Source organism: Camarhynchus parvulus, chromosome 5 (assembly GCF_901933205.1).
Source record: "Camarhynchus parvulus chromosome 5, STF_HiC, whole genome shotgun sequence".
Lineage (NCBI taxonomy): Eukaryota > Metazoa > Chordata > Aves > Passeriformes > Thraupidae > Camarhynchus > Camarhynchus parvulus.
The window spans coordinates 8,171,026-8,197,264 of NC_044575.1; the positions used below are offsets into that span (position 1 = coordinate 8,171,026).

Sequence of the window (26,239 nt, forward strand, 5' to 3'; positions counted from 1 at the left end):
CCTTGAATTATTGAAAGAAAGTGTGGTAACTGCTAATATTTAAGTGAATTTTGTTGTTCCCATAGTCTCCTTTCCAAAAGCTGGCCTTTTATTTCAGAGTCTGAGTATGTACTCACTGTGGTACTCACCTGAGACAAAGAAAAGTACCTGGACCAGCCTCTTTCACTGACTCACCTTATGCCTGGCACAGCCAAAATCTGATCTAATCTTGGTTTTGCTGCAACAGCAACTTTCAGATTTGACCAAATGTCTGTAGGTGATTTATTTTACTTTTTGTTTACCTTTCTGTAGTATATCTTAGTCCTGTATAGGTGGGGAGTATATGTGGAGTGTGCACACGTCTCAGCCCAACACAAGGTATGAAAAGCCCCTTCAAACCAGATCAATTTTGAAGAGAGCAGAGGCCTTAAGCTGGTTTTAACCCCCTGTGTTTCTTGGCCTTGTGACAATGAGAATGGTCTAGAGAACAGTAATGAAAACCTATTTATGTTTTTATTCACTGCATGTGCACTTGCTACAGTCTGTGTTGTTTGTAGTTTATCCTAATTTATTGTTGTTTATCCTAATTTATTGTAGTTTAAGCACATTGCTGGAACACCATGTTTATCCAAAATCCTTTGCAGTTTCAAATTCAAGTAAGCAAATGCTGTATCAAGCATTAAACCCTCCACATGAGGAAAACAAAAAACCCCAAAACCCACGATCAGAGGCCTCTGACATGAAGTTAAGTGTGTGTAGCTCCACCAGCCCATGATCTGACTTGAGCCCATGCCCAGGCTCAGAAATGCTCTGACTCAGCAAAGAGCTCCTCCCTCTCCTAACAATTCACCTTCTGCTTGCCCTGCCCACTCTTAACATATCTGAACCATAACCCCAGGAAAAACCAGAAGAAAAATTCAGGTAGTTTCATCTCTATTGGAATTTTATCCCTCAGTCCTTACTCGCTTTCTTCTGCCAGAGAGTCCCTTGTGGTCCCTGCCTCTCAGCTTGCTGGGAATGCATCTGTGGCAGGCTGTGAATGGTAGCACCAAGCCTTGTCCTTTATTTGTGCAGGTAGGCATCATGCCAGAGCTCTCCCGAGGTCTTCAGGGAGCTGGGAGAGAGAGAAAGAGAAGACACATCACAGGGCTGCTCTGGGGAGTGTTGCTGGGACAAGGGGATGAGGTTTTGTCTGTGCTCATTTCCCAGAATCCCCCAATAAGCTGAGCTGGGAGATAGCCATAAAGATTGAGTCTAACTCAGCCCTGCACAGTACCATCCCCAAGAGTCACCATGTGCTCAAGGTGTAAAAGTAGAGCAAAACAACTCTTGATCTTAGGATTCCAGTCTCTCCTGCATCCCCCTGCAGTTTTGGGGGTTTGTTTTTACTCACTGCACGATGTCTGCGTAGGCTGTGAGCAGAGGCTTGCACTGGTACTCGAGGCCGTGCTTGGCACACAGGGACTTCACCAGAGGGGCCACCTTGCAGTAGTTGTGCCGTGGCATTGTAGGGAAAAGGCTGTGAACAGGAGACAGGCAAGCTTCACAGGAAATCCTAGTCATTAGTGCATCCCAGGAATCACCCAGCTCACAATGAGCAGGGTCTGTAGCTGCTCCCAGCTCCTCTTTCCTCCTGCTGTGCTTTTAGCACAGGGAACTCGCAGGAATTTCTTGCTTTCCCCTCTGTTCTTTTCCACAGTTTGTCTCCAAATGAAATTATATTTATGGAAGAAACTACTTTCCCCTCCCTCCCTTTTTCCAGAAGTAGCCCTCTCCATAGCACAGAGGAGAGGAGCCCATCCTTCATCCTTGCATATCTCACTCTAGAGAGTAACAGCATAAAAAATCAGCAGGGGTGGCTTTAAACTCCTGTGGCAGACTGAAAACAGGTACGTTAACCAGGACATTTCCATTGATCCTTAAACCTTACAACTTGGGATTGGCTCCATTGCTGTTCTTGCACTGATCCTGCCCCTGTTCCATTTTCTTTTGTCATCCTGTGGATCCATTGAAAGTTTTGAATTGCATGATTCTCCTTAAGAGTTTCAAGTTTTAAAGACAAACTCATTGCTGCCCAGAACTATTTGTAGAATTCAGAGCAAAAAATAATAAGGAAGGAAAAAAATAAAAGAGAGAAGGGAAAATATTTTTTTTAAAAGGAGGAGGAGAAAGAAAATTCCCTTTTGGGGTGAGTACTCACTGATGCTCAATCTGGAAGTTGAGGTGTCCTGTGAACCAGTCATTGAACAGCGACTGCTCCACGTTGCAGGTTGCCAGGAGCTAGAGGAAGGGAGAGGAAAGCAAAGTCAGAGACAAGTGAAGAGTATGTTTAGGAACCAGAGCTCAACCTGGATTTTATTTTGGATTGCCCATGAGTGTGCCATTGCTGTACTTCTTTACCTTTTCCATTACTGAATCCATCAACCTACTAACCTTCACCTTCCAGCCACCAGCAGATTTCACCCTCAGTGCAACAGGAGACTTGCTTATGGTTAAAATTTGTACCTGTATGGCCACAATTCTTAAGGGAAAAATCTTTTACCTGAGTAGACACCCAGTCCAAATTCTTGTCATAGTCGATATCCATTGGGATATGGTTCATCTGTGAGACCCAGACAAACCAGCTGCTCTCCAGCATCCTGTGCAATGACATGAGAGAATTCAGTGCCGAGTGAGCAGGTCAGCGAGGAGCCATTGAAATAATGGCAAAGCCAGACTTAAAGACGTGGCTGAACGCTACCCTTGCTAAGCCAGCACCTGGAAGGACTTCCATACTCTGGAAGTTTAATATTTCCTCATGAAACTCATGATTATTTGATGTGTTTTGTTATAACACTGACTGGTATTCAGCTTGTTTTATCTTTAGCCAAGGCCCAAACTGATTAGAATCAGTGAAATGATCCAAGGGGAGAGCGTGCTGTCCATTCAAGTCAGTGCTGCTGGATAATACCTGGGCATTTGCAAGCCTAGACTAAGCTGTTTTGGTTAAATGTGCTCTTTAAGCAGCAGCAGACTCAACACCCAAAGCACTGAATGTTATATGAGGTAAACAGTTCTCAGTTTGGTCAGCACTGAGATCTCTTTGTTGCCACAGCTAATAGGGCAACACAAAACTTGCACTGGCAATTGAACAAAAGAATTTATGAATTAAAAAGTAGGCAAAAAATGAGGTGGTAAAGGAGAATGTGGAAATATAAGCATAGAAAAAGGCAGGCAGGTACAGATGGAAAGAATGCATAGAGAAAAGGCTGAAGAACCTTCTAAAGACGCATTACCTGAATATAAAATAATATGCCAGGAGACTCTTTGTTTCTAATAAAGATCCATAAGTATAAAAGAATCTGATGTAGAAGGTCAGCATCCAGGCCAAGTCCTACCAAAACCAGAGACAACAAGAAAAGCATGTCTTTATAAATTACATTTGCTTATTTATTTCTTTAAGCTTCATTGTATAGGTAGAAGAGAACAATTTACTTTCAGCTTTGACAGTTTTCTGAATGGCATAATCGAGAGCAATCCAACACAAGCCTATGATACTTTCTCACAGCTTGCTGTAAGAGGTGAATCTGAGCATTCTTGCCCAGCAAGGAGCTGGCTCCATGCTCAGAAGGAAGGCTGAAGGTCCCCATCTGACCCCTTTTGGTCACACCAGCAGCAGTACTCACCGCCCAGTACTTCTTTGTGTAGGCAATGTAAAATGTGTGGCAGTGGAAGTAGGTGGGGAACAGGAGTGGAGGAAGAGCTGGAAAGAAAAATTCGTCAATGGTGACATCATGGACTGGGTGACAACATCAGCCAGAGAGGGAAGGGTCCTGAATTCCTGCTCAATCTGGAGAACATTCCAGGTTAGGATGTTGGTTTAGTGCCTTGAAACATTTCTAGGTCTGACAATTAATCTGAGAGTTCTTACAAACATCAGATTTCATCTTAGCTCTTGACTGAGGAACAGCCACAAATTATTATTTTGAGAAGTGGCTTCCACAGCCCAAAGCTTATCTGGCTCTTTATTCCTTGGTGCAAAGCAGGGGAACAACAGGAATGAATACGAAATCCCTTTTCTATCAGGGATTTGGGGTTGAAGAACTCAACTCAGCCTTCCAAAAGGACATCTCACTTGCACTTAAAACTCCAAGAAACCAAAGCAAACCAAACAAAAAAAAAAACCAACCCTGAAACCCACAGACTTTGATACTACTGAAAGATGTGGTATGATATCATAACCCAGAGCCTCTGTGGAGGATGTGGGAGATCTGGGATATGATGGCGCAGGTCTCCAACTCTTCCAAAAATCTGGTTGTTATTATTTTGGTTTTTTATTATGTTCTTTGATTCAGCCACCTTTGTTTTTCTCAAGTTCTCCAGGTCAAAAGTAGAATCTCTAAGCCCCTTTAATACCTCACAGGGAATTGCAGGAGGGTAGAGATACTCACTGATGAAGAAGTATTTGTGTTGGTGGTTGTAGGGCATGTATTTTTCCTTTTTTATCCCAAGCTGTGAACAAAAAAAAACCCAAAAAACAAAACAAACAAAAAACCCCACCAAAACCAAACCAAACAAACAAACAAACAAACAAAAACAGAAAAAAAAAAATTAGCGGAGACCAAGCAATTTGCACAGGTAACTTACTCTTTGCCATTTATTTTCCAGAGGGACTATTCTTGCACACTTCCCACAACCCTCATTCCTTGTTTCATGATTCATTTTGTGAAGAATTATATTAAGGCTATGTTAGTGGTCATAAATACATATTTTCTCTCATTTTCCCCCCTTATTTCTTCTCTGAGTCTCTAAACTTAAATGCCAATCCCATGATGGCATGGAGAAAAATATTTCATTGCTGTAGCTGCTGTGATGGTGTCAAGAACTGATGGGATCTACAGCAAAAGGGGTTCAGCACTCTTAGGTTGTCACTCCTGGCAGTGTCCAAGCAGGACAAACTGGGAATATCCTACACAGTCCTACAAATTCTGCCCAACTGGAGTTCCAGGAACAGCCCTGGGTTTTTCAGTCCTGCTGTTCCTGTCACAGCAAACTCTCCTAGAAAACATGGACATATCAAAGCCACCCTCTGACTGAGCATCATACATTAATATTAAAATAATAATTCCAGACTGACTGCAGCCATGCCTTACATTGATTGATGTTTACAGGTTATCTCATGATCATTAATTACTGAGTTGTTGTTCTAGGTCATTAGATTTCTCCAACCATGAATGTGCTGGTGGATTTTCCACCCTATATACAATGCCCTTACATCAGGTCTAATTTATTTACATCAACATATCAGCTGTTCAAGGGATTCTTAAAGGGACTTAGTGTGAACTGTGGAGAAATAAACCTCATTAGAGAAATTACCATCACACCTTAGTTTTAGACTTCCCACGCCCACTCACTGACCTCCACAGAGAATTTCTTGCCCAAAGTGAAGAGGAAAGGGTGCATATCAATGTCAGGGTCCTTGTGGAAGCAGTTGGGTTTGGCATGGTGCTGGGAGTGCAGGAGAGTCCACCACTTGGCAGAGGCCCCCTGTTCAAGGGAAGAACAAAGCATGAAAAGCACTTTCAGAGCCAGAATTCCCTTTACTTCCTGAACCTATTCCTACTCCCAGTGCTGCACATGCTCCACAGAGTCTTCAGAACACAAGTTTTTACAGGAAAACCCTCAGAAGTTTTCCAGGGACTCACAATCAAATGGCACATCACAAACTTGTGTAGCAAGTGGTTCCACTTGGTTTTCCTGAATACTGAGAGGTGTCCTAAATCATGCTGTAACCAGGAAGCCTGGACCTGGAAGAGGAGAAAGAAAACTTTAGGAGGGGAGGAAAAGAGGAATTGAGATGGCAATGGTGCCACACTCATCCTTTGCACTGAAATATCAAGATTTATTTTCCAGACACTGCTCCCAAGTCACCAGCAGAAAGGGTCTGTGGAATCCTGACAGTCCTAAGGCTTCCCCGAGAATATATCTGGCTGAGAGAATCCCAAATTAAGTTTAGTGTGAGCTCCCCACATGCAGAATTTCTTCTTGGTATCCAGATAGTGGCTGTGTTTTTATCCCAAGTGAGGAAGCAAAGGACAAGAAACTGCTCACGTATGTGTGCATAGGTTGATGCAAGGCCATGCTGTGGAATTCATTGCTCACCTGGGAAATGGTCAGCAGCAGCAGGGAGAAAACAAAGGGCAGTAAGGATGTCCCAAAGTAGAAGAGGATGAGCCAGGCAGCTGTATCCAGGAGCAAGATGTGAGCCAGGAGCAGGAAGAAGAAGAGCTGGTTTGGCTCCAGGAGTCCCATTCTCTCGACTGTAGCACGCAGTTCCCGGAAATCTTTCACCAACATTTCCTGGGGGAAGCATCAGGGTTACAATTCCCTGGTTTTAGAGAGCACCTCATAACCCAAAAACCACTCTGATGGAGGGGAGAAAGAACAAAGGATCTGGCTAAAAGGGCAAGAGCTGGGTTTAATAAACATTATCATTGCTCTGCTACAGCTTTTTGTTGAGGACCCAGGAGCAGCCATCACAATGTCTGCATCCCGACCCCTAAAACAAATCCTCCTCCGTGCTTCTTCCATCAAATCCTTGGCAGGCAGCAGAGGGCTCAGCTGGAAGTTGTGTTTAGTGGAAGCTGTACTTTGTGTGCATGAACTTCCCATGCCACCTTGTGGTAGGTCTTTGCATGAAATGATTCCTTGTATTTGTCTTCACTTTTCCCAGGATTAACAGGGGAGGGTTAAATGCACCTACAGCTGAAGGAGAATATTTATTCTCAAAGACTATTCCTTTCCCTTTTGGTTAGCTCTTCCTCAAGCAAGGGAGATAAGAGGCAATAACTCTGCTATTTGGGTAGAGTGGCTGTGATAAGAAAAATTCATCTTCAGGAATTTCATATTTACGCATTGTTTTTAAGTAGTAGCCCAAAAATGTGAGGAACCTGGTTTTCATTGTTCCAGAAGCTATGCTGATAGAGAAGAACAAGGTGTAATCTCAGAATATTTCCCTTTAGTCTCCTTTGAGGACAGACTTACATTTTTGTAAGGTCAGACTTACATTTTTAGTGGGCTCAACGCTGGGTTGGTCTGGGGCCAGCTCCCCAATCTGCAGTGGTTTCAAGTACTTGCTCACCAGCACCTTGTCAACATGGAATGCCACAAAGGCATCCTGCAAAAGCACAGGAACAAAGGAAAAGAAATCCAGATTTTGTTTTTTAAAAAAATTACCTTTTGAATCACTCTATTCCTGGAAGTGTCCAAGGCCAGCTTGAAGCAACCTGGTCTGGTGGAAGGCATCCTTCCTTTTATATCCTTTGTGAGAGAACACCACAACAAAAAGCAGTACCAAGAGGACTCTACAGTTTCACTGTGCAGTGTCACCCTTTCTAAAATGTTGGCATTAATTATACTCATTTTTAAATTCTTCACGTGTCTTTGCTTACTGAGAGCCTTCTGTGCTTCTCATCCTCTCCTGAGCTGCCATCTTTTATGGGTTTCTGCTTTTCGTTAAAATCTTCCATTTCAATTAAGATAATTTCTTAATTTTTCATAATATATATATATCCAAAAGATTAAGCAATGGACCTAATGCAAGATGGACAGACCCAAAAGTGGCTCAGATCCTGGAGGGCTTAATGCTTTCGACATGGAACCAACTACCTACCAACGTGGCTCAGATCCCAGAAACAAAATATCTGGTTCATCCATTGTCTGGGATTTTCCAGCATGGTAAAATGAAAGAAATCAGGCAGTAGTAATTCGAGAAATGAGTGCTGAAATTATAGAATGCAAAGTTCAACTAATACACAATTTGAAATTTAAACTTGATGGACTGAAAATTATTTTATTTCCATGAGCCTCAAATATCCCTTATATATGGAAAAAATTGATGCAGCTCACAGCAACTACACAAGCAAGACTGGGAGATAAGAGGAATCCTGAAGACTTAATCACAGAATGGTTTGGGTTAGAAGGGACCTTTAAAGCTCCTCTAGTCCAACCCCCCTGCAATGAGCAGGGACATCTTTAATTACCTCAGATTGCTCCATCCAACCTGACCTTGAGTGTGTCCAGGGGTGGGGCATCTCTGGGTGACTTATGCCAGTATTTCACCACCCTCATCAGCAAAACTTTCTTCCTTATATCCACTCTAAATCAACGCTGTTTTAGTTTAAATCTAATCCCCTTTGTCCTGTCCCTCCAGGCCCTTGTCCGAAGTCCCTCTCTGGTTCTCTTGGAGCCCTTTAGGTACTGGAAGGGGCTTTGAGCTCTTCTTAGAGCCTTCTCTTCCCCAAGGCGAACACTCCCAGCTAGCACAGGTGCTCCAGTTCCCTGAGCATCTCCATGTGCTCCTCTGTTCTCGCTCCAGCTGTTGCTCTGATTTAGCTGCAGCAACACCTCCGATCCCGTCTCCGTGGGCTGCATCTCCTCATTTGTCCTTTCCCATGGCATGGGGATGGCGAGGCTCGCACGGAGCGGTCACACTTCGCTCCCCCGGCTCTGTCCCACACCCCGATTCCCACCGAGGTCCTTCCCAAGCCCTCTCCACACGGCTTTTCCCGGGCGCCCTCCTCCGGCGCATCCCGGCTCCCGCATCCCCGCTCGGCTCACCGTGGCGTCCTGCCCGGCGTGGCTGACGAGGAGCCGGGCCCCCCCCGGGTGTCTCCGGTAGAAGTGGCTGATGTCGTACACCTTCCTGTGGATCACCAGCCAGCGCTCCTGCGGCGCCGGCCCTAGCCCGTTCCGCTGCCCGATCTCCTTCCAGGTGAAGCGCCGCATCCCCGCTGCGGGGGTTCTGTCCCTGTCCTCATTCCTGTCCCCATCCCGCAGCTTCCCGCCGCCCCCCGGCGGTGCCATCCTGCCTCCTGCCCTCCTCCCTCCCGCAGCTGCAGCCCCGCATCCCGCTCCGCCGCGGCATTTAATGGAGGGAGCCGCCCTGGCGCCGCTCCCCGCCTCCTCCACCCCCTCCAGCTCCTCGGGGTTGGGTTTGCCCCCCAAAGTTGCCGCTTTCCCACCCTGGTTCTGCATCCCCAGTGCCAAAAGCCCCGTAGAACCCTCAGGTGGGGGGTATCTGGCTGCTTAGGGGGGTCCTCAGCAAGTTCATTCCATTCCCAGGACGGGCTCAGACAGGGAAATCTTCCCTTAAAATACTCCTCTGATTAACCAGAAAAAATATCACTCTGTAGCTTCATTTTCTATGTTACAGTCCACAAACCCCTTGGATGAAACAAGAATTAAGCATATTCTTATGTCTTACTAAAAAATCCAACAACTAAACCACACCAATCTCCAGAAAACTCAGTGTAACAGCATCTGATGAAGCCCTATATTTCAGTCCAGTTTTCCAACACTCACAGCAAGAAGGGAGCTCCCACAGAGCCCATGGCAGGAATAATCCTCGAAGCTCTGCCCTGTGTGCTTCTGTTACCTGGGATAAACCTGGGATGGCACACATGGAATGTTGTACCAGGTTCTGATAGCAGGTTGTGAAACTGCTCTTTCTTCCCCTCCCACTGCCCCCTTCATGTTTGTAAAATGATTAATTAGACTTGGGGACTCCAGGAAATGAGCATTAATTGCAGAACAACACTTGGTGCCACTTTTCATTTCCCTCTAAACAGTCACAGCATCCACACAATTTTCTCTTGTCAAAACAGACCCAATCTTGAAAATTTAAAACTGCAATTGACTGAATGATTTCTTTATCCTGTAGAAAACCACATGTTAAAACCCACAACAGCAACAACCCAGACAGAGGACAGACTTTTCAAAGTGCATGAATTAATTTATCTGAGATATCATCTTTTGATGATTAATTAATCTGAAATTATTTCTTTACATTTATAGCATTTCTCATGCATCTACTTGCCTTTTTCTTTTTTTTTCAGTGCTTGTTTGCTCTTGAGTCTACTTGTGCTGGTAAAGCTCACACTTGATAATGATTCTGCAGTGTAGATTTCCAAAAGAGATGTTGATGCAAAAGAAGAAATTTCATCTAGTTATCTCAATCAAACTGTTTACACAATATTTCCTGCTCTTCTCCTTTACAGGAAGGTGTGAAATTCTAAAGCTGATTTCTCAGCCCAGCTTCCAGAGACAGCCAGCACAATAAGGTGCCTTTAAAAGAAGTTTAACAGTTGTTATTATCAACCTGTTTCTTTTCTTGTCCCTGTCACAGTAGGCACAATTTCCTCCTGATTCCTGGCTTTGCCATCCCTTTAGGCTCACATTTGGTGCTTTTTGCAGAATGTGTTTTTATAACATTTGAGATAAACTGCTTCAAGCATACCAGCACATACCTTCAGGAATGCAGCACAACTCCTTCCTTTTAGCTTCTCCTCTTACACTGAATACTCAGTATTGAATATTCAGCAGAAAAGGGGGAAGAATCCACTCCCTTCTTGTCCCATGTTCATACCTCCTTAGCTACTTTATGGAATTATTAAGGTAGGAAAAGACCTCCAAGATCACTGAGTCCAACCTTCAAAATCATCAGCCCAACCTTTCTCTGATCCTAAAATCCTGCATAAGGTTAAATAGGTTAAATCAGTTAATAAGACAGGCAAAAGCTTCCTCCCTAAAGGCTTTTTAGTGTATGAAGCACACAAAATAACCCCAAACACCACAACTTCTGTGCACAATTCCAGTACCTAAAGGAGCTCCAAGAAAGCTGGAGATAGACTTTGGACAAGGACCTGGAGTGACAGGACAAGGGGGAATGGCTTCCCTCTGACAGAAGGCAGGGTTAGATGGGATGGATATTGGGAAGAAATTCTTCCCTGGGAGGGTGGCGAGGCCCTGGCACAGGTTGCCCAGAGAAGTTGTGGTTGCCCCTGCATCCCTGGAAGTGTTCCAGGCCAGGCTGGACAAGGCTTGAACCTGGGCATGTCAGGAGACAAGCATGAGCTTAGCTGGAATTTTAGATTTTTTTAAAACTGCCCTCAAGCACCCAAAATGATAGCGAGGTTTTAAGACCTTGCATGGATTTATGTCAAGCCCTTGGATAACTGAAGCTTTCATTACCTCAGGATGAGCCAGGTAACCTGCTGAGAGAAGGAGCTGCCTGTCACATGCAGGACACTCATGACATTATCACCGTGTCAGACACTGTTCTGATAGGAATTTTGATAACATTACAGCACACAGCAGGTCCTTCCAAGGGGGACAACCCATTTGGGAACAAACCCTTCATTAATCTGCACCACAGCCCTTCATCACCAAGGTTCCATCTCCTCAGTTTTCTACCCACATTAAGCAGCACTGATTGCTATTGCAATCTGTCTTTTCACAACAAAGATGTCAACTGCTAAAAAGATAAGCATCAAATTATGACTCGATACCTATCTGATAACCATTGTTCCTTCACACATCCCACATCTTAATGCTCCTGTAATCCAGTCTTCCTTTCCTTGCACTGTACCAAAGCTGCATCATAGTCCTTTCTGGAACTTTTGTCTTAATACATATGTCATCAAGCCTGAAAAAAAAAAAAAGAAAGAAAAATTTGGGGCAAAGCTAAATGGACTTTTTGTGCAGATTAAAATCTGGTTTTTTCCAAACTGAACTTCCTAAGTGATTAATATATTTGCTGACTGCCAAAGGAACTCCATTAGTTCTCTTTCTGTGTGTCCTGAGCGTGGCAGATTCTGGAGAGCAACACTGATTAGATGATTGACACCAAAGGCATGAGGAGGTCAAGCACCTTCATAAATTAACAAGCAGGAATCTCCTCTCTCTTAGAGACAGGAGAAAATAGAACAGAATGGAATACAACAGAATATTTCAGTTGAGTCAGCTGCAAGGGACTATAATTTAATCACTTCGATCATTTAGATCACTACAAATATCATGTCTGACTACTTCATGGCTGACCAAAAGTTAAAGCCTCTACCATTGCTCAAATGCTTCTTAAACACTGCCAGGCTTGGAGCACCACCCACCTCTTGAGGAAAAAGGGAAAAAAAATAAAAGGAGCAGTAATTAAGCTGAGTAACTCAGAGCAAAATGTAAATAAAAATATAAATAAATAAAACATATAAATAAATAAACCACTTAGTCATAAAAAATGTAATTTATAGAAAAATGTAAATTGTATCCATAAGTTATTATTTGCAGCCAGTAACCCCTGGTCCTTCTTTTTCTTTTCTTATTATTTTCTTATTCTTTCATATGGCACAACTCCTTAGAGGAATGTTCTCTATTCATTCCTCATTTTTCCTAGCAGGATCTGAGCAAGTCCTTGGAGTTTACAGCAAACAGGAAGGGACGCCATGGCAGGGACTTTTGAGGGTCCTGATGTTCTGCTGCTGAGGACTGGTAGAGCTGGTTATGCTGTTTTGGTGATAATTTAGCCATAAAGGGGCAGGGCAGGGCTTTCCTCCTGCGCCATCAGGAGCGAGGTGAGGCAGTTCACACAGGCAGGGTTGCAGGTTCCCTCCTGCTAGTGGGGTTTTTAGTTTGGTGTTTGTTGTGTTTCTGTTGGTTAGTTGGTTTTGGGTTTTTTTGTTAGTGATGGTTTTTACAAAATCAAAAGCCGCAGTTATTACAAGTGTATGTAGCCAAATAGAACCCTCCAAAACGGAGGTGTCTGTCCAGACCCCTTCCTGTGAGGAGTGTTTGAGCTATCAGTGGTTCCAGGGGGCATTGCAGAAGAAACCTGCCTGCTGTGTGAACAGGTGAATGGTCTCCTTTTGCTGGTGGCCAAGCTCAGGGAGGAAGTTGAAAGACGAAGGAATATCAGGGAAAGGGAAATAGTTTGGTGGAGTTCCACCCTTCTGTCCTCGAGGCAGACCCACCAGGAGTCAGAGGACTCCCATGCTTCCCACTGTTAGGCAATAGAAGGACACCTGGTGGATGAAGGGAACTGGAAATGGGTCCCTGCTTAGGGAGGTAATAATAAAAATTCCTCCCAACCTCCATCCCCTAGCCAGGTGTCACTTCGGAATAGGTATGAGCCCCTGGATCTGGAGAGTCAGACAGATGATTTGGAAGAAAATTATCTGCCCAGTGAGCCTCCCAATTACACCTCATCTGTCAGACAGATCACTGCCTCTGGCATTAAAAAGAAAAAGCAGGGTAGTCCTTGTGGGTGACCCCCTTCTCAGAGGAACAGAAGGCCCCATGACCCATTGACCAGACCCACCCCACAGAGAGGTCTGCTGCCTCCTGGGGCCCAGGTACAGGATATTTCCAAGAGACTGCCTGGGCTGATTCAACCCTCTGATTATTACCCACAGCTGATACTCCAGGCTGGCAGCGATGGGACTGGAAAGAGGAGCATCAGGGTAATTAAAAGGAACTTCAGGGCAATGGATCAAGTGGTTGATAGGGCAGGAGCACAGGTAGTGTTCAGGTAGTCCCTTTGGTGGCAGAGAAAAATGATGAAAGGAGTAGGAGACCTCACATTATCAACAAGTGGCTCAAGGGTTGGTGGCATCAGCAGAATTTTGAGTTCTTTGATCATGGGGCAACTTTTATGGCGCCTGGCCTGCTGGAACCAGATGGGCTCCATCTCTCTGTTAAGGGCAGAAGGATTTTAGCTCATGAACTGGCAGAACTCATTCAGAGGGCTTTTAACTAGGTTTGAAGTGGGTAGGGGAAGCAGCTGGCTGTCTGGAAGTAGGTCCAAGGGTGGTAAGCCTGAGATAGGAGTGAAATCAGTAGCCCAGTTGAGGTGCATGTATACCAATGCACACAGCATGGGTAACAAGCAAGAAGAACTGGAGGCCATGGTGCAGCAGCAGAGCTATGATGTAATTGCCATCATGGAAACGTGGTGGGACAGCCCCCATAGCTGGAGCACTGCACTGGATGGCTACAAGCTCTTCAGAAGAGACAGGAAAGGGAGAAGAGGTGGAGGGGTGGCCCTTTATATTAGGGAGGCACTTGATGCCATGGTATTGAAACTAATAATGATGAAGTTGAATGCCTGTGGGTAAGAATTAAGGGGAAGGCCAACAAGGCTGATATCCTAGTGGGAGTCTGTTATTGACCACCTAACCAGGAAGAAGAGGTGGACAACTTATTCTATAATCAGCTAGAGAATGTTTCAAGTTCATCAGCCTTTGTTCTTGTGGGTGACCTTAACCTGGGTCACATCTGCTGGGACCTTAATACAGCAGAAAAGAGGCAGTCCAGGAAGTTCTTGGAGTGTGTGGAGGACAACTTGTTGTTGCAGCTGGTGGGTGAGCCCGCCAGGGGAGGGACTATGTTAGAGCTGTTGTTCGCAAACAGAGATGGGCTGGTGGGAGATGTGGTGGTTGCAGGCTGCTTGGGGCATAGTGATCATGAAATTAGAGTGTTCTCAATATTTGGTGAAATGAGGAGGAACATCAATAAGATTTTACATTGGACTTCCGGAGGGCAGACTTTGGTCTATCTAGGAGACTTATTCAGAGAATTCCTTGGGAAGCAGCCCTTAAAAACAAAGGAGTTCAGGAAAGGTGGGCATGCTTCAAAACAGAGATCCTGAGGGCACAGGAACAGACTGTCCCTGTGTGCCAAAAGAGGAGTCAACAAGGCAAACTTCCAGCCTGGATGGGCAAGGAGGTTTCAGAGGAGCTTAGAAACAAAAAGAGGATGCATCATCTTTGGAAGGAGAGTCAGGTGTCTCAGGAAGTTTTTAACAGGGGCTGCTAGGGCATGTAGGAAAAAAATTAGGGAGGCCAAAGCTCAGCTTAAACTTAATTTGGCAACTTTTGTCAAGGATAATAAAAAATGTTTTCACAAATATATTAATGGCAAAAGGAGGGGTAAGATCAACCTTTGTTCTCTACTGGATGTGGGAGGGAACTCAGTAACTGCAGATGAGGAGAAGGCAGAAGTGCTTAATGCCTTCTTTGCCTCAGTTTTTGGTGAGAAAACAACTTGTCCTCAGGACAGCTGTCCTCCTGGCTTGGTAGATGGTGTCAGGGAGCAGAATGGTCCCCTTGTTATCCAGGAGGAGGCAGTCAGAGAGCTGCTGAACCACTTGGGTGTTCATAAATCCATGGGAACAGATGGGATCCACCCCAGGGTGATGAGGGAGCTGGCAGATGAGCTTGCGAAACCGCTCTCCATCATTTACCAGCAGTCCTGGCTCACTGGTGAAGCTCCAGAGGACTGGAAGGTGGCCAGTGTGACGCCCATTCACAAAAAGGGTGGGAAGGAGGATCCTAGTAATTTATAGACCAGTCAGCCTGACCTCAGTACCTGGTAAGGTGATGGAACAATTTATATTGAGTCATCACACAGCACTTATAGAATGGCCAGGGTATCAGAGCCGGCCAGCACGGTTTAGGAGGGATTGGTTGGTCGTGTTTGACCTACCTGGTCTCCTTTCATGACCTGGTCACGCGCCTGGTGGATACAGGAAAGGCTGTGGATGTTGCGTACCTGGACTTCAGCAGGGACTTTGACACTGTCTCCTGCAGCCCTCTCCTGGAAAAACTGGCAGCCCATGGCTTCGACAGGAGCACTCTGTGCTGGGTTCAGAACTGGCTGGATGGCCGGCCCAGAGGGTGGAAGGGAACAGTGCTGCATCCAGCTGGCAACCAGTCACCAGGGGTGTCCCTCAGGGGTCTGTGCTGGGGCCAGTTCTGTTTAATATCTTTACTGATGACATGAATGAGGGTGTTGAGTCCTTCATTAGTAAATTTGCAGATGTCACTAAGCTGGCATCGTGTTGGAAGGTAGGAGGGCTCTGCAGACAGATCTGGAACAGTTGGAAGGTAAAAGGGCAGAGTCCAATAGGATGAAGTTTAATAAGTCCAAGTGCTGAGTCCTGCATTTTAGCCACAATAACCCCTGCAACTTTATAGGCTGGGGACGGTGTGGCTGGACAGTGCCCAGGCAGAAAGGGACCTGGGGTACTGGTCAGCATGAACCAGCAGTGTGCCCTGGTGGCTAAGAAGGCCATCCTGGCCTGGATCAGGAATAGTGTGGCCAGCAGGACCAGGGAGGTCATTCTTCCCCTGTACTTGGCATTGGTGAGGCACACCTGGAATGCTGTGTCCATTTATGGCCCCTCAGTTTGGGAAGGACGTTGAGATGCTGGAGCACATCCAGAGGAGGCAACGAGGCTGGAGAGGGGCTGGGAACACAAACCCTGTGAGGAACCACTGAGGGAGCTGGGGGTGTTTAGTCTGGAGAAAAGGAGACTCAGGGGTGACCTTATCACTCTCTACAACTCCCTGAAAGGTGGCTGTAGTCAGGTGGAGTGGGTCTCTTTCTCCAGGCAGCACTGACAGAATCAGAGGACTCAGTCTCAAGCTGTCAAGGGAAATACAGGTTGGATATTAGGAAAAAGATTATTATGGGAAGAGTGATAAAGTACTGGAATGGCCTGTCCCAGGATGTGGTGGAGTCACCATCCCTGGATGTGTTTAGGAGAAGGCTGGATGTGGCACTTGGTGCCATGGTTCAGTTGAGGTGTCAGGGCATGGGTTGGACTCGATGATCTTGAAGGTCTCTTCCAACCCAGTCATTCTGTGATCCTCTGTGATTCTGTGAACTGCACCCACAGGTCCCTTAACCCCTTGAAGAAATTCTGGAAACATGTGGAAGCCGCCTCCTACCAACTTTCCCTCACTTTTAACCACTTACACTCTAAGGAAAACCCTGCATTATTCCTATTTTCTTCATCCCAACTGGCTTTTCCAAGCACCAGATTACCATACTTCTACCCAAAACAAATCAGAACTTTCCAGTCCCAAATTCAGGGCTGATGAGGTACTAAATATGTGGCTCTGCATGTCTGAACAAGGCAGGCAAGGGTGTCAACACAGAGATGCTTCCATGGGAACTCAAAACATATTTGAGAGTTGTTTGAGCCAAGTTATGGCACAAAAATAGGGAAAAGAAGAACCTGAACAAAAACTACAAAGAATGTGGCTGCAGAATGTTAACATGGGATAACTTCTAATGCTGTTAGTGGGATAAATGGGAAATAAACTGAAGGAAATGCTGGGTACAGGAGTAATGGAGTTGAAGTTGCTACATAATACAAGGGATTTTGTAATCTCTGGGGAAGTGATTTCTCTCATCAGCCTTGTTTCTCACACCTCAGACTTCACCATGACAGCAATTACCTACAAGAGAGGCCAGAATAAAGAGGGACAGACCAGGTCCACATAAACACATAAAACCAATTGTATGATCACTCACTTCCACAGGAGGCACTACTCTCTTGTTAGAGCAAGAAGTAATAAATAAAGTAACTGAAAGCTTTATCAGTTCACATGACTTTCCCTCATGTTATGCTGATTAATTTAGACATTATTTGTCCTACCAGTCCTACCAACAGCAGAAAATCAGTGAAAGTATTTCACAACTGCACTATTTCAAACAGAGTATTTCAAACTTGGTCCTGAGAAATTAAAACAGCTAAGGTTAGGCTCAGTTCTATACATTATGTCCAAATCTACCAGTCCTTCTCTTCCTCCCTCTTCTCCTGCAAACACAGACACTTTATTTTAGAATAAGGGTCAGAGGGAGCCAGAAGTCCCTCAGAAATCCTTGGCTCTTCCAAATAATCTTATATCACAGTATTGCTAAACGGATCTCTCAATCTCCAGTGTACCTGGAATATTCTGAGCTGATTTCCAGTTCGCATTGCCAGTCTGTGGGGGAGAGAGGGATTAATGTTGCATAATTCCTAATTTCTTAGTCCTGTATATCAGAACCATAATTACTTCCTTTCCTAATCTCCAGAGGTTGATGTCCTGATGAAGAGAGTGTTTGGAAAAGCCAAAGGAACAGCCCAACAACTCTAAATGCGTTGGAATTATGAAGGAAAGGAAAGGAACAAAACCCATCCACAATTAGTTGGTATAGAAAGTGAAACATGGTTCTCACTCGTGGTGGAAAGCCAGCAGAGAGATTTCATAAGGGTGGTGATTATGTTGCTGTCACACTACTGGCAAGGATGGGGAAATGCAGAAAAAAGCTGGTACTATTTTGGTTGGAAAAAGACCTTTTACAGTCATGTTCTTAAAGTAAATGAGAGAAACTTGTTACATTGTCCACTGTAAATGCACATTTTCTCCTGGAAAGGAAGGTAGAGAGGGACACTTCTTATGTTTGTGCCACTGCATTCCCTCGTTTTCTTAGAAAAGAGAGGAATTGCGCATTTCAAGAGCTGAGGAAGCACAAGGAGATGAAGAAGAGCAAGGAGCCAGCAAGGATTTGCTGCACATTACAAGCTATGTCCACATCCTACACAGACTCACAGATCCTGTTGGTAGGAAGCTTTGTCTGTTTTAGCGTTTGGGGAAAATTCCAAACTCATTCCAGCTCATGAGTAAAGATCCACCCAGCCTTCCCACCTGAGGTGTGTCAGCAGGTACAGGCAGGCCCCATCAGCCATCAGGGTGAAAACACATTGCACAACTCTCCAAATTATCTTCCTGAGAAGCTTCTTCTGTAACACTTGGACTCAGCTGATGTGTCTTTCACTGTACCTCCTGAGAAGTACTTCCTTTGCAGTTCTTTGCACTAACAGGCTCTTACTAAACCCAGCTGGAAATCACATTATTCTGCAAAATTTAAACACAAAAATATAAATTGCAGTGACTTTTCATCTGGAGAAGAACACTGCAAATATCACCTGAAAATGTGATTGGTCCTTTCATACTTGTTTCTATCTTTTTCCCCCCTTTGTTGTTTGCAGGAAGTCTTCCAGGCCAGGCTGGAGCAATCTGTTCAAGGGGAAGGTGTTTCTGTCCATGGAATTGGAGGGGCTTTAAGGTCTCTTCCAACCCAAACCATTCCATGACTTCATGAAGAATATTATGTCCTTTAACAGTCTCACCCCTTTTATCAACTACATGTTTAAGGATTATGCTGTGTGGTGGCACAGGTTCAGAAAGTGCTTCGTGGAACCTCTCTGTCTCCAAACAGGATGATGTGAGCACCAGAATATTTCAAATACAGTAAATGAATTTAATCTCTTAGCTTTAGCTGTCTTAAAATGCATAATGTAAATGATTTATGTGTTCTTGCTCTATAATCATGTAAGGAAATGGACAGCATAAATTAGATCCAGAGATAATTATCTCTCTCCATTGACAAGAAAACCCAGGCAGCAGCTTAGACAAGATGCTTGACTCCATAAAGATGGACAAGATGAATCTGATTTGAGGAGTCTTTCAGTGCTATTGTTGACAAGGTTATTTTTCTAAAAAAGTCATTGCTGCAGGCAGCACAAGTTTTAGATTTAAGGACAATTGGAGTATTTGAGTTCTAATCAGCATTTCTTTGTATTCCTTCCCTTTGTTATGGACAGTGACCAGCTTAGCTCTTCATCTTCTCTTTTGTAAGTGAAATAGTGGAGTTCTTTAAGGAACTGTGCTTTCAGAAAAAGTCTGCAGAAGCAGTTGAAATAGAAAATCAAATAATTAAAATACCCCTTTGCAGAATTACACTCTTACAATTAGCTTTTACAACTTCCTCACCTTTCAGAAGGAGCCTAAATGATTCTCCTTTATTCTCCCGAGGGGAGAGAGAACATTAAAACCCCAGTCAAGTTATTCAGCCAGCCTCAAGCAAGAACTGGTGTTTTCCACACTTAGAATTGTCTTACAAAATCCCAGACACCCACTCACTCCATGAGGACAGTCTTGTCACTTTTATTGGAGGGAAACGAGGGGGAGCGGAGCTGAGGGATATAACTCATCTTGTCACTCAAGAGCCATTATCAAGATCAAAAGGGAGGAACTGTATTTTGTAGCTGGACCAGTTCCTTGCTCAACCTGTGCCCAGCACCACCTGGCTTACCTAACTGCCTTGATTCACCTGGAGTGGCTGGATCCACATTTCATCACAACTCATCCTTTCTTTTGGGGTATTCCTCCACCTGCGTCCTTGTGAAGGGCAAAGAAGCAGAAATGGAAAGTTAATGCCACCTAAACATCACCATTCTTGTTTGTCAAACAGAATTTATCTAGAACAACCTATAAAGTGTCTAGTTTATCTATATTTTGGCTTGCAGTTGCATTTGGAAACATAAATTTGCATAGGTGACATAGGCACAGGACACACTAACTTCACATCCCCGGGTGCACAAGTGCAGCTCATCTGGAAACCACAGGGATTTAGTAACTGCAACTTCAGTGTTGTAAAATAAAGGCTACAACTCAGACAACCAAAACCTGTGCCTTTGCATATATGTAATAACAATATCTGTTGGAAACTTCTTTCCCATCGATTAGGAACCCTAAAAATAATTAAATATTATTTTCATAATAGTGTCCAACATATAAAGAGCAGATAATAAATTCAATCAATCAATAGAAGGGGTGTTAAGCACAGATAAGTGAGTGTTGCATTGCAATGCCTCCTTTAGGAGGGTTTTAAATCATAAACATCTTCAAACAGGGCAAATGTGTCCTTGCTCAGGGACAAAGCCAGCAGTTCAGTTCAAAGTTTCCTTTATTCTTGTTACCTATAATCAAAATGTCTCATTTTTCAGGCAGAACCTTTAATTATCTTCTCCAGAAAACATTTAAAGACTCCATAAGATTAAAATTGTTAAGAAACACGCGTTAAGAAAAAGATTGACGGGTCTCAAACATTCAGCAGAATAGAAACATTCATTAAGTATAACAAATATTTAAATATTTCCTTGCACAATCCCTGCAGAGCTTACATGGATCAGCAATGGTTTATCATTATCCTTTTCCAATGTCATTAGATAAGTTATCTCAAGAATCTAATTATTTTCTGTAGATAACCAATTGCTCAAAGTCTAAAACCCTGCCATCACTAATGATTATTAATGCTGACCAGATTATTTAACGCTCCCTTGAGTTTTTTTTAGAGTATTATTTTATGCTCTTCAATCAAAACTAACCTGTATTATTGAAAGAAATATTGGTAAAAATACAATTTAACTATTCCCAGCTGTTTTTTACTTAAGCTTTTTCTGATTCTGACAATGAGTCAATAAATAAAAGAGTAAATGTAAATAGAAATTATCTGAGTATGCACCATTTAAAACTACCTAAGCAAAACAGAAGAGCAAAAGTTTTAGGGGGAAAAAGACATCTTTAAAATATAATGAAATGTTAGAAATGAGGCAGATAAAGCAGCTTCTGAGGGAAGCAAACTCAGAAAGTAACTGGGAAAATTATAATAATAATGGAGAATAAAATTTATATATCTATATCTATCTATATATATAAAATATATAATATGGAGAATAAAACCCATGCAGACAGTGTAGATTCAAGGTGAATTTTCATGTGCAGTCCTTTTCCTCTCAATTCTACATCCTTGAACAGAGGGATTCTAACTGAGACAAGTCAGTTGAGGGACTAGATGTTTATTTGGATTCATGGATTACTGTTCCATAGGTTAAGTGGTTGGAATGTTTTGTTGTTCTAGTATGGGATCTTGTTTAGGTGTTCCATGAGCCACCTGGAGGGTTATCCTTGGAAGGATATTGCATTATAAATCCTTTTGCTCCAGCCCAGCAAGAAGGATATTAGTGGATATTATGCCAGTATTGCAATTGACTTCCCTTAATTGCTCCTAATCCTTGATGAGACAAACAGAGGCCTTGGGCTGTGCCTGTGGGATACTTCTCAAGTACTAATTGGATAATCTTAGCCCTGAGCAGCTAAAACCATAACCATGGTTCATATTCTAATTGATCACAGCTTGCAAACCTGAGGAGGCACCAAAGCATTCCAGGTCCTGTGCTTTGGGCATGGAACAGAAATCTTGAGAGCAGCTGGGATTATCCCAGGATAATGGATGGAAATACATATGGATCTGGAAATACAACCTTTACCATAATGGGCTCTCCCCTGTCCTGGGACAACAGTAGGGCAATTAATTAAAGGACAACAGGCTCAGTAATTAATTTGCACCTTTAGGGATTATATCAGGGACACAGTGAAATTAAATTTCCCGTTGGAAAAGGCATGACAGGGTTTGGGGAGCTGCAGAGGGAAGTAAAGGAATGAGTTTAACCATGCAAGGCTGAGCCAGGCCCAGCCACTGCTGGTCTCTCACACGGAGCAAGCAATGGAAACACCACATCCCCTTCTATCTTTTATAAGATGGATTGAAAGAAAAGGCTTTTTGAGAGGCCATGCAGCTATTCCTGAGCTCCTTTCCTTGGGGAAGAGGTTTAGGAGGAGAAGGGAACTCAAGAACTCTGACCTGCCATCCGAACTCCGAGGTTCTCCCCCTCAGAAAACGAGGCGCCAAAAAATGGGTAGCAAACCCTTCCTGTGGTAGAAAATCACCTCAGAGGTGCCATTTGTCTTCTTGGACACTGGCACGGCCTCACAGCACCCAAAGGTATCCCCACAAAGCAGGAGCTGAGGAGCAGGCCTGCACATCACGGGGAAGAGCAGTGATAAGTGTGAGGCCGTGGGCTGAACCCCCTGGTCACGGCTGCAGGCAGACAAGGCCTCTCCTTCATGCATAAACCCTCACGATTTGCTGGCAAAACAAGTGAGCCCAATTCTCACACTGTGAAATTTCCTGTGGACAATGATCCTTCTTGTTCAGGAGGTGGAATGTCTTCTCTAAAATATACAGGTTTGGGATGAAATTTGTGAATTTTAAGTCCTGTGTAGTCCTAGCTTCTAAATCCACCATTATTGCAAAATAACCCACCAAAAATATTAGAGTTTTCATCTCAGTTTTTCCTCTCTTTCATGAGCTACTTAAAAGTTGGAATTCTTGTCTGGAGATAATTTGGGTCCTTTAACTCCCAGAGCAGAGCTTTGATTGAAAGGCTCCAGCTGCAAAGCAGCTATAAAATGTTACAATTGCTCTACTTTTCATTATCAAATACACCTAATGCAAATGTAACCCAGGACTACAAAAAAAACCTTTTTTTTTTAATGTTGTCATTTGTTATGGTGATTTGGCTAACATTTCTGTGTTATTCACAGCAGCTATATTTAAGGGTTTTTTTTTTTTTTAATTGTCATTTGTTATTGTGATTTGGAGAACATTTCTGTGTTATTCACAGCACCTGTTCCAGGGAGGAATTAATCCAAAGAAAAGGAAAAACTGGCCCATTTCCAGGTGCAACAGCGAGATTCTGCCAAAGGGGGGCAAACTTAGACCATTTTTCCTCATCTTTTCCCTGTTTTTTTTTTTTTTTCCTTGAGAACTCTTCCAGCTGATTCAATTCTCGAGGCTCTCTAACCTTCCTCAGCTGTCCGAATAGCAATCAATTAGAAACTCAGCTACCTCTCCTTCGGGAATGAAGAAAATCAGAGTGGTTTTCTCCAGATCCACATTCAAGCAAACACTCCTTTGAAATCATCTGGAAAATAAAATTTTTAGAAGTTTTAATTTGATTTCAAGTCATAAGGGGAACTGCTGAGCCCAGAATTGAGGGGGTCAAATAAAATACCCCCAGTAGCTGAGGATTACACTACAAAATCAGCGATTTCACATTTTGGGTTTAGAAAATGCAAAGTATAATCCTGACATGCGTTCCATGGTCACCTGGATGCATTTACCAGCAGGGGGGAGCACACAGCTGCAGCCAATATTCAGCTTGAGTAAGCACCAGTGCACCTGGAGCAGGCAAGGTTTACTCCCAGTTCCAGGTGGGAAGGATGCTAAAAGTGTCAAGCTGTGACCCAGAGGCCAAGTTGAGCTCAGAGATGAGTTCTGGACTTGCCAAGTTCCAGGTCTCCCAGTGGGAAACTTGCTAAAAGATTTTCTTTGCAGAGACAAGAGGGACTATCTTGCTGTCAACAGATTCAGACAAGAACACCAGGCACACCCTGGTTCATGCAACTGAAGAGTGACAGCAGACAATAAAACACTGCATGAAGGAGGCAGCTATGCCTCAAACTTGCTTTTAATATCTGAGGTCATATTTAAGATCTTGTTAGTCAAGAGAGAATTCCTTTTCCAGGAATCTTCTGTTCCACAGGGATTGCAGCCCTGAAGAAGCAGCATCAAAGCAAATTATAGTCCACAGATTTTTTTCCCAGAGCCATGTTTTCATTAAGAGAAAAATGGAAGGTTTTTATTTCCTGGGACACTGGGGAATGGCTTCAAATTGCCAGAGGATGGGTTTAGATTGGATATTGGGAAGAAATTCTTCCCTGTGAGGGCAGTGAGGCCCTGGCTACATAAAAGGATTGCAGTTGGTGCTGATCAAGGCCTGAAAGGCACCATAATACAAGGAATACAATGACAGGGAACTGGGATCTTGTGTAGCTCCCTGGAAAAGCCAGCTACCCAACTGCTTGAATTTGTGGGCATGATATCTGTTATCTTGGCACGCTGACAACAAATTTGCAGGACATTAGCTGGGATCTCTCCTCCTCAGCTCTGTAAGTCACTGGGTGTACTCATGATAAGAAATACCAGCAGATTTTATTGAGCCCAGCTGCCTAAATCCACATATTACTCTGGATATCCCCCCCCCCCAATATTTGTTTCAAACCAGCTTTGTGGGGGAAGAAAGAGTGGCAGAATCCCAGGAGTAACAAAACTGGAGAGAGTAAGCCCAGAGGTAAATCTCTTCCCAAGGTGTTATTAGGGAGAGATGGAGGTGGAAAGATAACTCACACAGGCAGTGAAACTATCCAGGGATATTCAGATTTTGGACTGGGGAGTGTAGCAAGGATGCAAATTAAGAGTTTATACTGAAAAAAAGGGGATGCTGGTTAAAGATATAACACAGGGCCTTTCATCATCAACTATTTTTAAATTTAAACAGTCAAAATGAGGAACTCAGGGCCATGCTGCAAGGAATTAAAAGGATTAAAAAGACAAAGAGGAGTTGAGATTTTTCATTGGAGGGGACACATTTCAGAGAGGTGCTCAAACTGTAAATTACAACTCCAAGAATACCTTATTTGAGTCAGGAAGAAATTTCCTCAGTACTTTTTCTACTACATTCTTAGGCACTACTGGATTTCACCTCATTCCAGAGACCACAGAATTCAGGGCTGTTGGGTGGATGGTCACATTGGCAGAATTTTCTCTCACCTCCCTGGCTGTCAGCACGTCTCAACTTCTTACTCAAGGGTTTTTTTCATTTAAGAGTTGGTAGGAGCAATAAAAAGGAGAGGTGGGTTAATAAAAGAGGGTTTAAAACTACCCTGAGAGCATCTCTTTCATTCTCACACACCCAAAGCCTGCCACTTCAATCCTAGGGTTAAAAATCTTACATCACCACCACTTATATTGAGCAAATTTTGTGTGCTGCAATATCACACTTTTAGCTCATGTCCTACAGCTGATATTTAAATAATTTTAATGAGCATTTTGCTGGGTAGTCCCAGCCTGCTTTACTTTGCTCATTGCTGTGCATGGCTGATGGATTTCTGATTCAGCAAACTGGAGCTTCACAATGGGGTGTTGAAACACAGCACCAGAAAATCCCAGCTGGAGTTTGTGTCCCATCTATTTCCCTGAAAAAAAGCCCAGGTAGAACATTCCAAAATTGTTTGGCTCCTCTCTCCCTGACATAACACTCAGAATGCAAGAAATCTTAGTTTGAAGTTTCATTTTGTTTTGGTTTGGTTTTTATGGCGTAGATATTTTAATATGTAATTTTTATGTGGGCTTTGAGTTTGGCGTGGAGTTTTTTACTTGATTTTTTTTTTTGTCACGGTATGTGTAGATCTAACACCCACATCAACAAGAAAATAAAGACAAGAATAAAAACCACAAATCCCCTTTCAGCTTCATGAGGAGCCAAAGCCTGGTAAATCCACTGTTGCAACAGGTCAAAGGGTTTTAGGCTATTTCATCATTCCAGAGGAACAGAAGAAGGTTAGATGAATATTTGGGACCTCTGGCATGAGGATGCAATTCCAAAGGTCCTAATAAATTGGTGGAAATGGAATGAGTAATTCCTGAGAAGAGCCACCCTTTAAATCAGAGCTGTCTCTTCCCACATGGGATAAGTCCCTGTGGGTTCAGGCCATGTAGGATAATAAAATAAACACTAATTAATCCCTATTGAAGCTGAGTTTATTTCCTTCTTCAGGCCTCCACTTTTGGGCACTGGGATAATGCTCTGACCTGACGTGGTCTCTCTTTTGCCCTCTCCTCCCTGTTTGTTGTTCTGGATACCCCACAGACCATGAACCAAAGCTGATACCGATCCAACAGGTTGTAAAAGGGCAGAAAAGCTCACATAAGCAAACCTCAGCCCTTCACTGACTGGGATCCAACTGGTGTGCACAGTTCTGCTCCCAAAAGTAGAATTATGAGTCAGAGTGAAAATGAAGGTCATGCAGATCGCTGTGTGCAGCAATTCTTGAAGGCAATATGGGCTTTATTTGCATAATTAGCTTGT

The 26,239-nt window shown here is 43.6% G+C and overlaps 1 protein-coding gene across 1 annotated transcript; it reads right to left on the minus strand.

Annotated features, from left to right (window-relative positions):
- Positions 1 to 1,041: 1,041 nt before the first annotated feature.
- Positions 1,042 to 9,350, minus strand: LOC115903977 (acyl-CoA (8-3)-desaturase-like). The gene is made up of 13 exons (XM_030948977.1): positions 9,322 to 9,350; positions 8,578 to 8,779; positions 7,025 to 7,135; positions 6,121 to 6,318; positions 5,664 to 5,765; positions 5,377 to 5,505; positions 4,410 to 4,470; positions 3,645 to 3,721; positions 3,255 to 3,352; positions 2,522 to 2,618; positions 2,180 to 2,259; positions 1,373 to 1,498; positions 1,042 to 1,093 (listed from the first exon to the last, which is right to left on the minus strand). The coding sequence occupies exons 1-13, from the start codon at positions 9,348 to 9,350 to the stop codon at positions 1,042 to 1,044; spliced, it is 1,362 nt and encodes a 453-aa protein (XP_030804837.1).
- Positions 9,351 to 26,239: the final 16,889 nt, after the last annotated feature.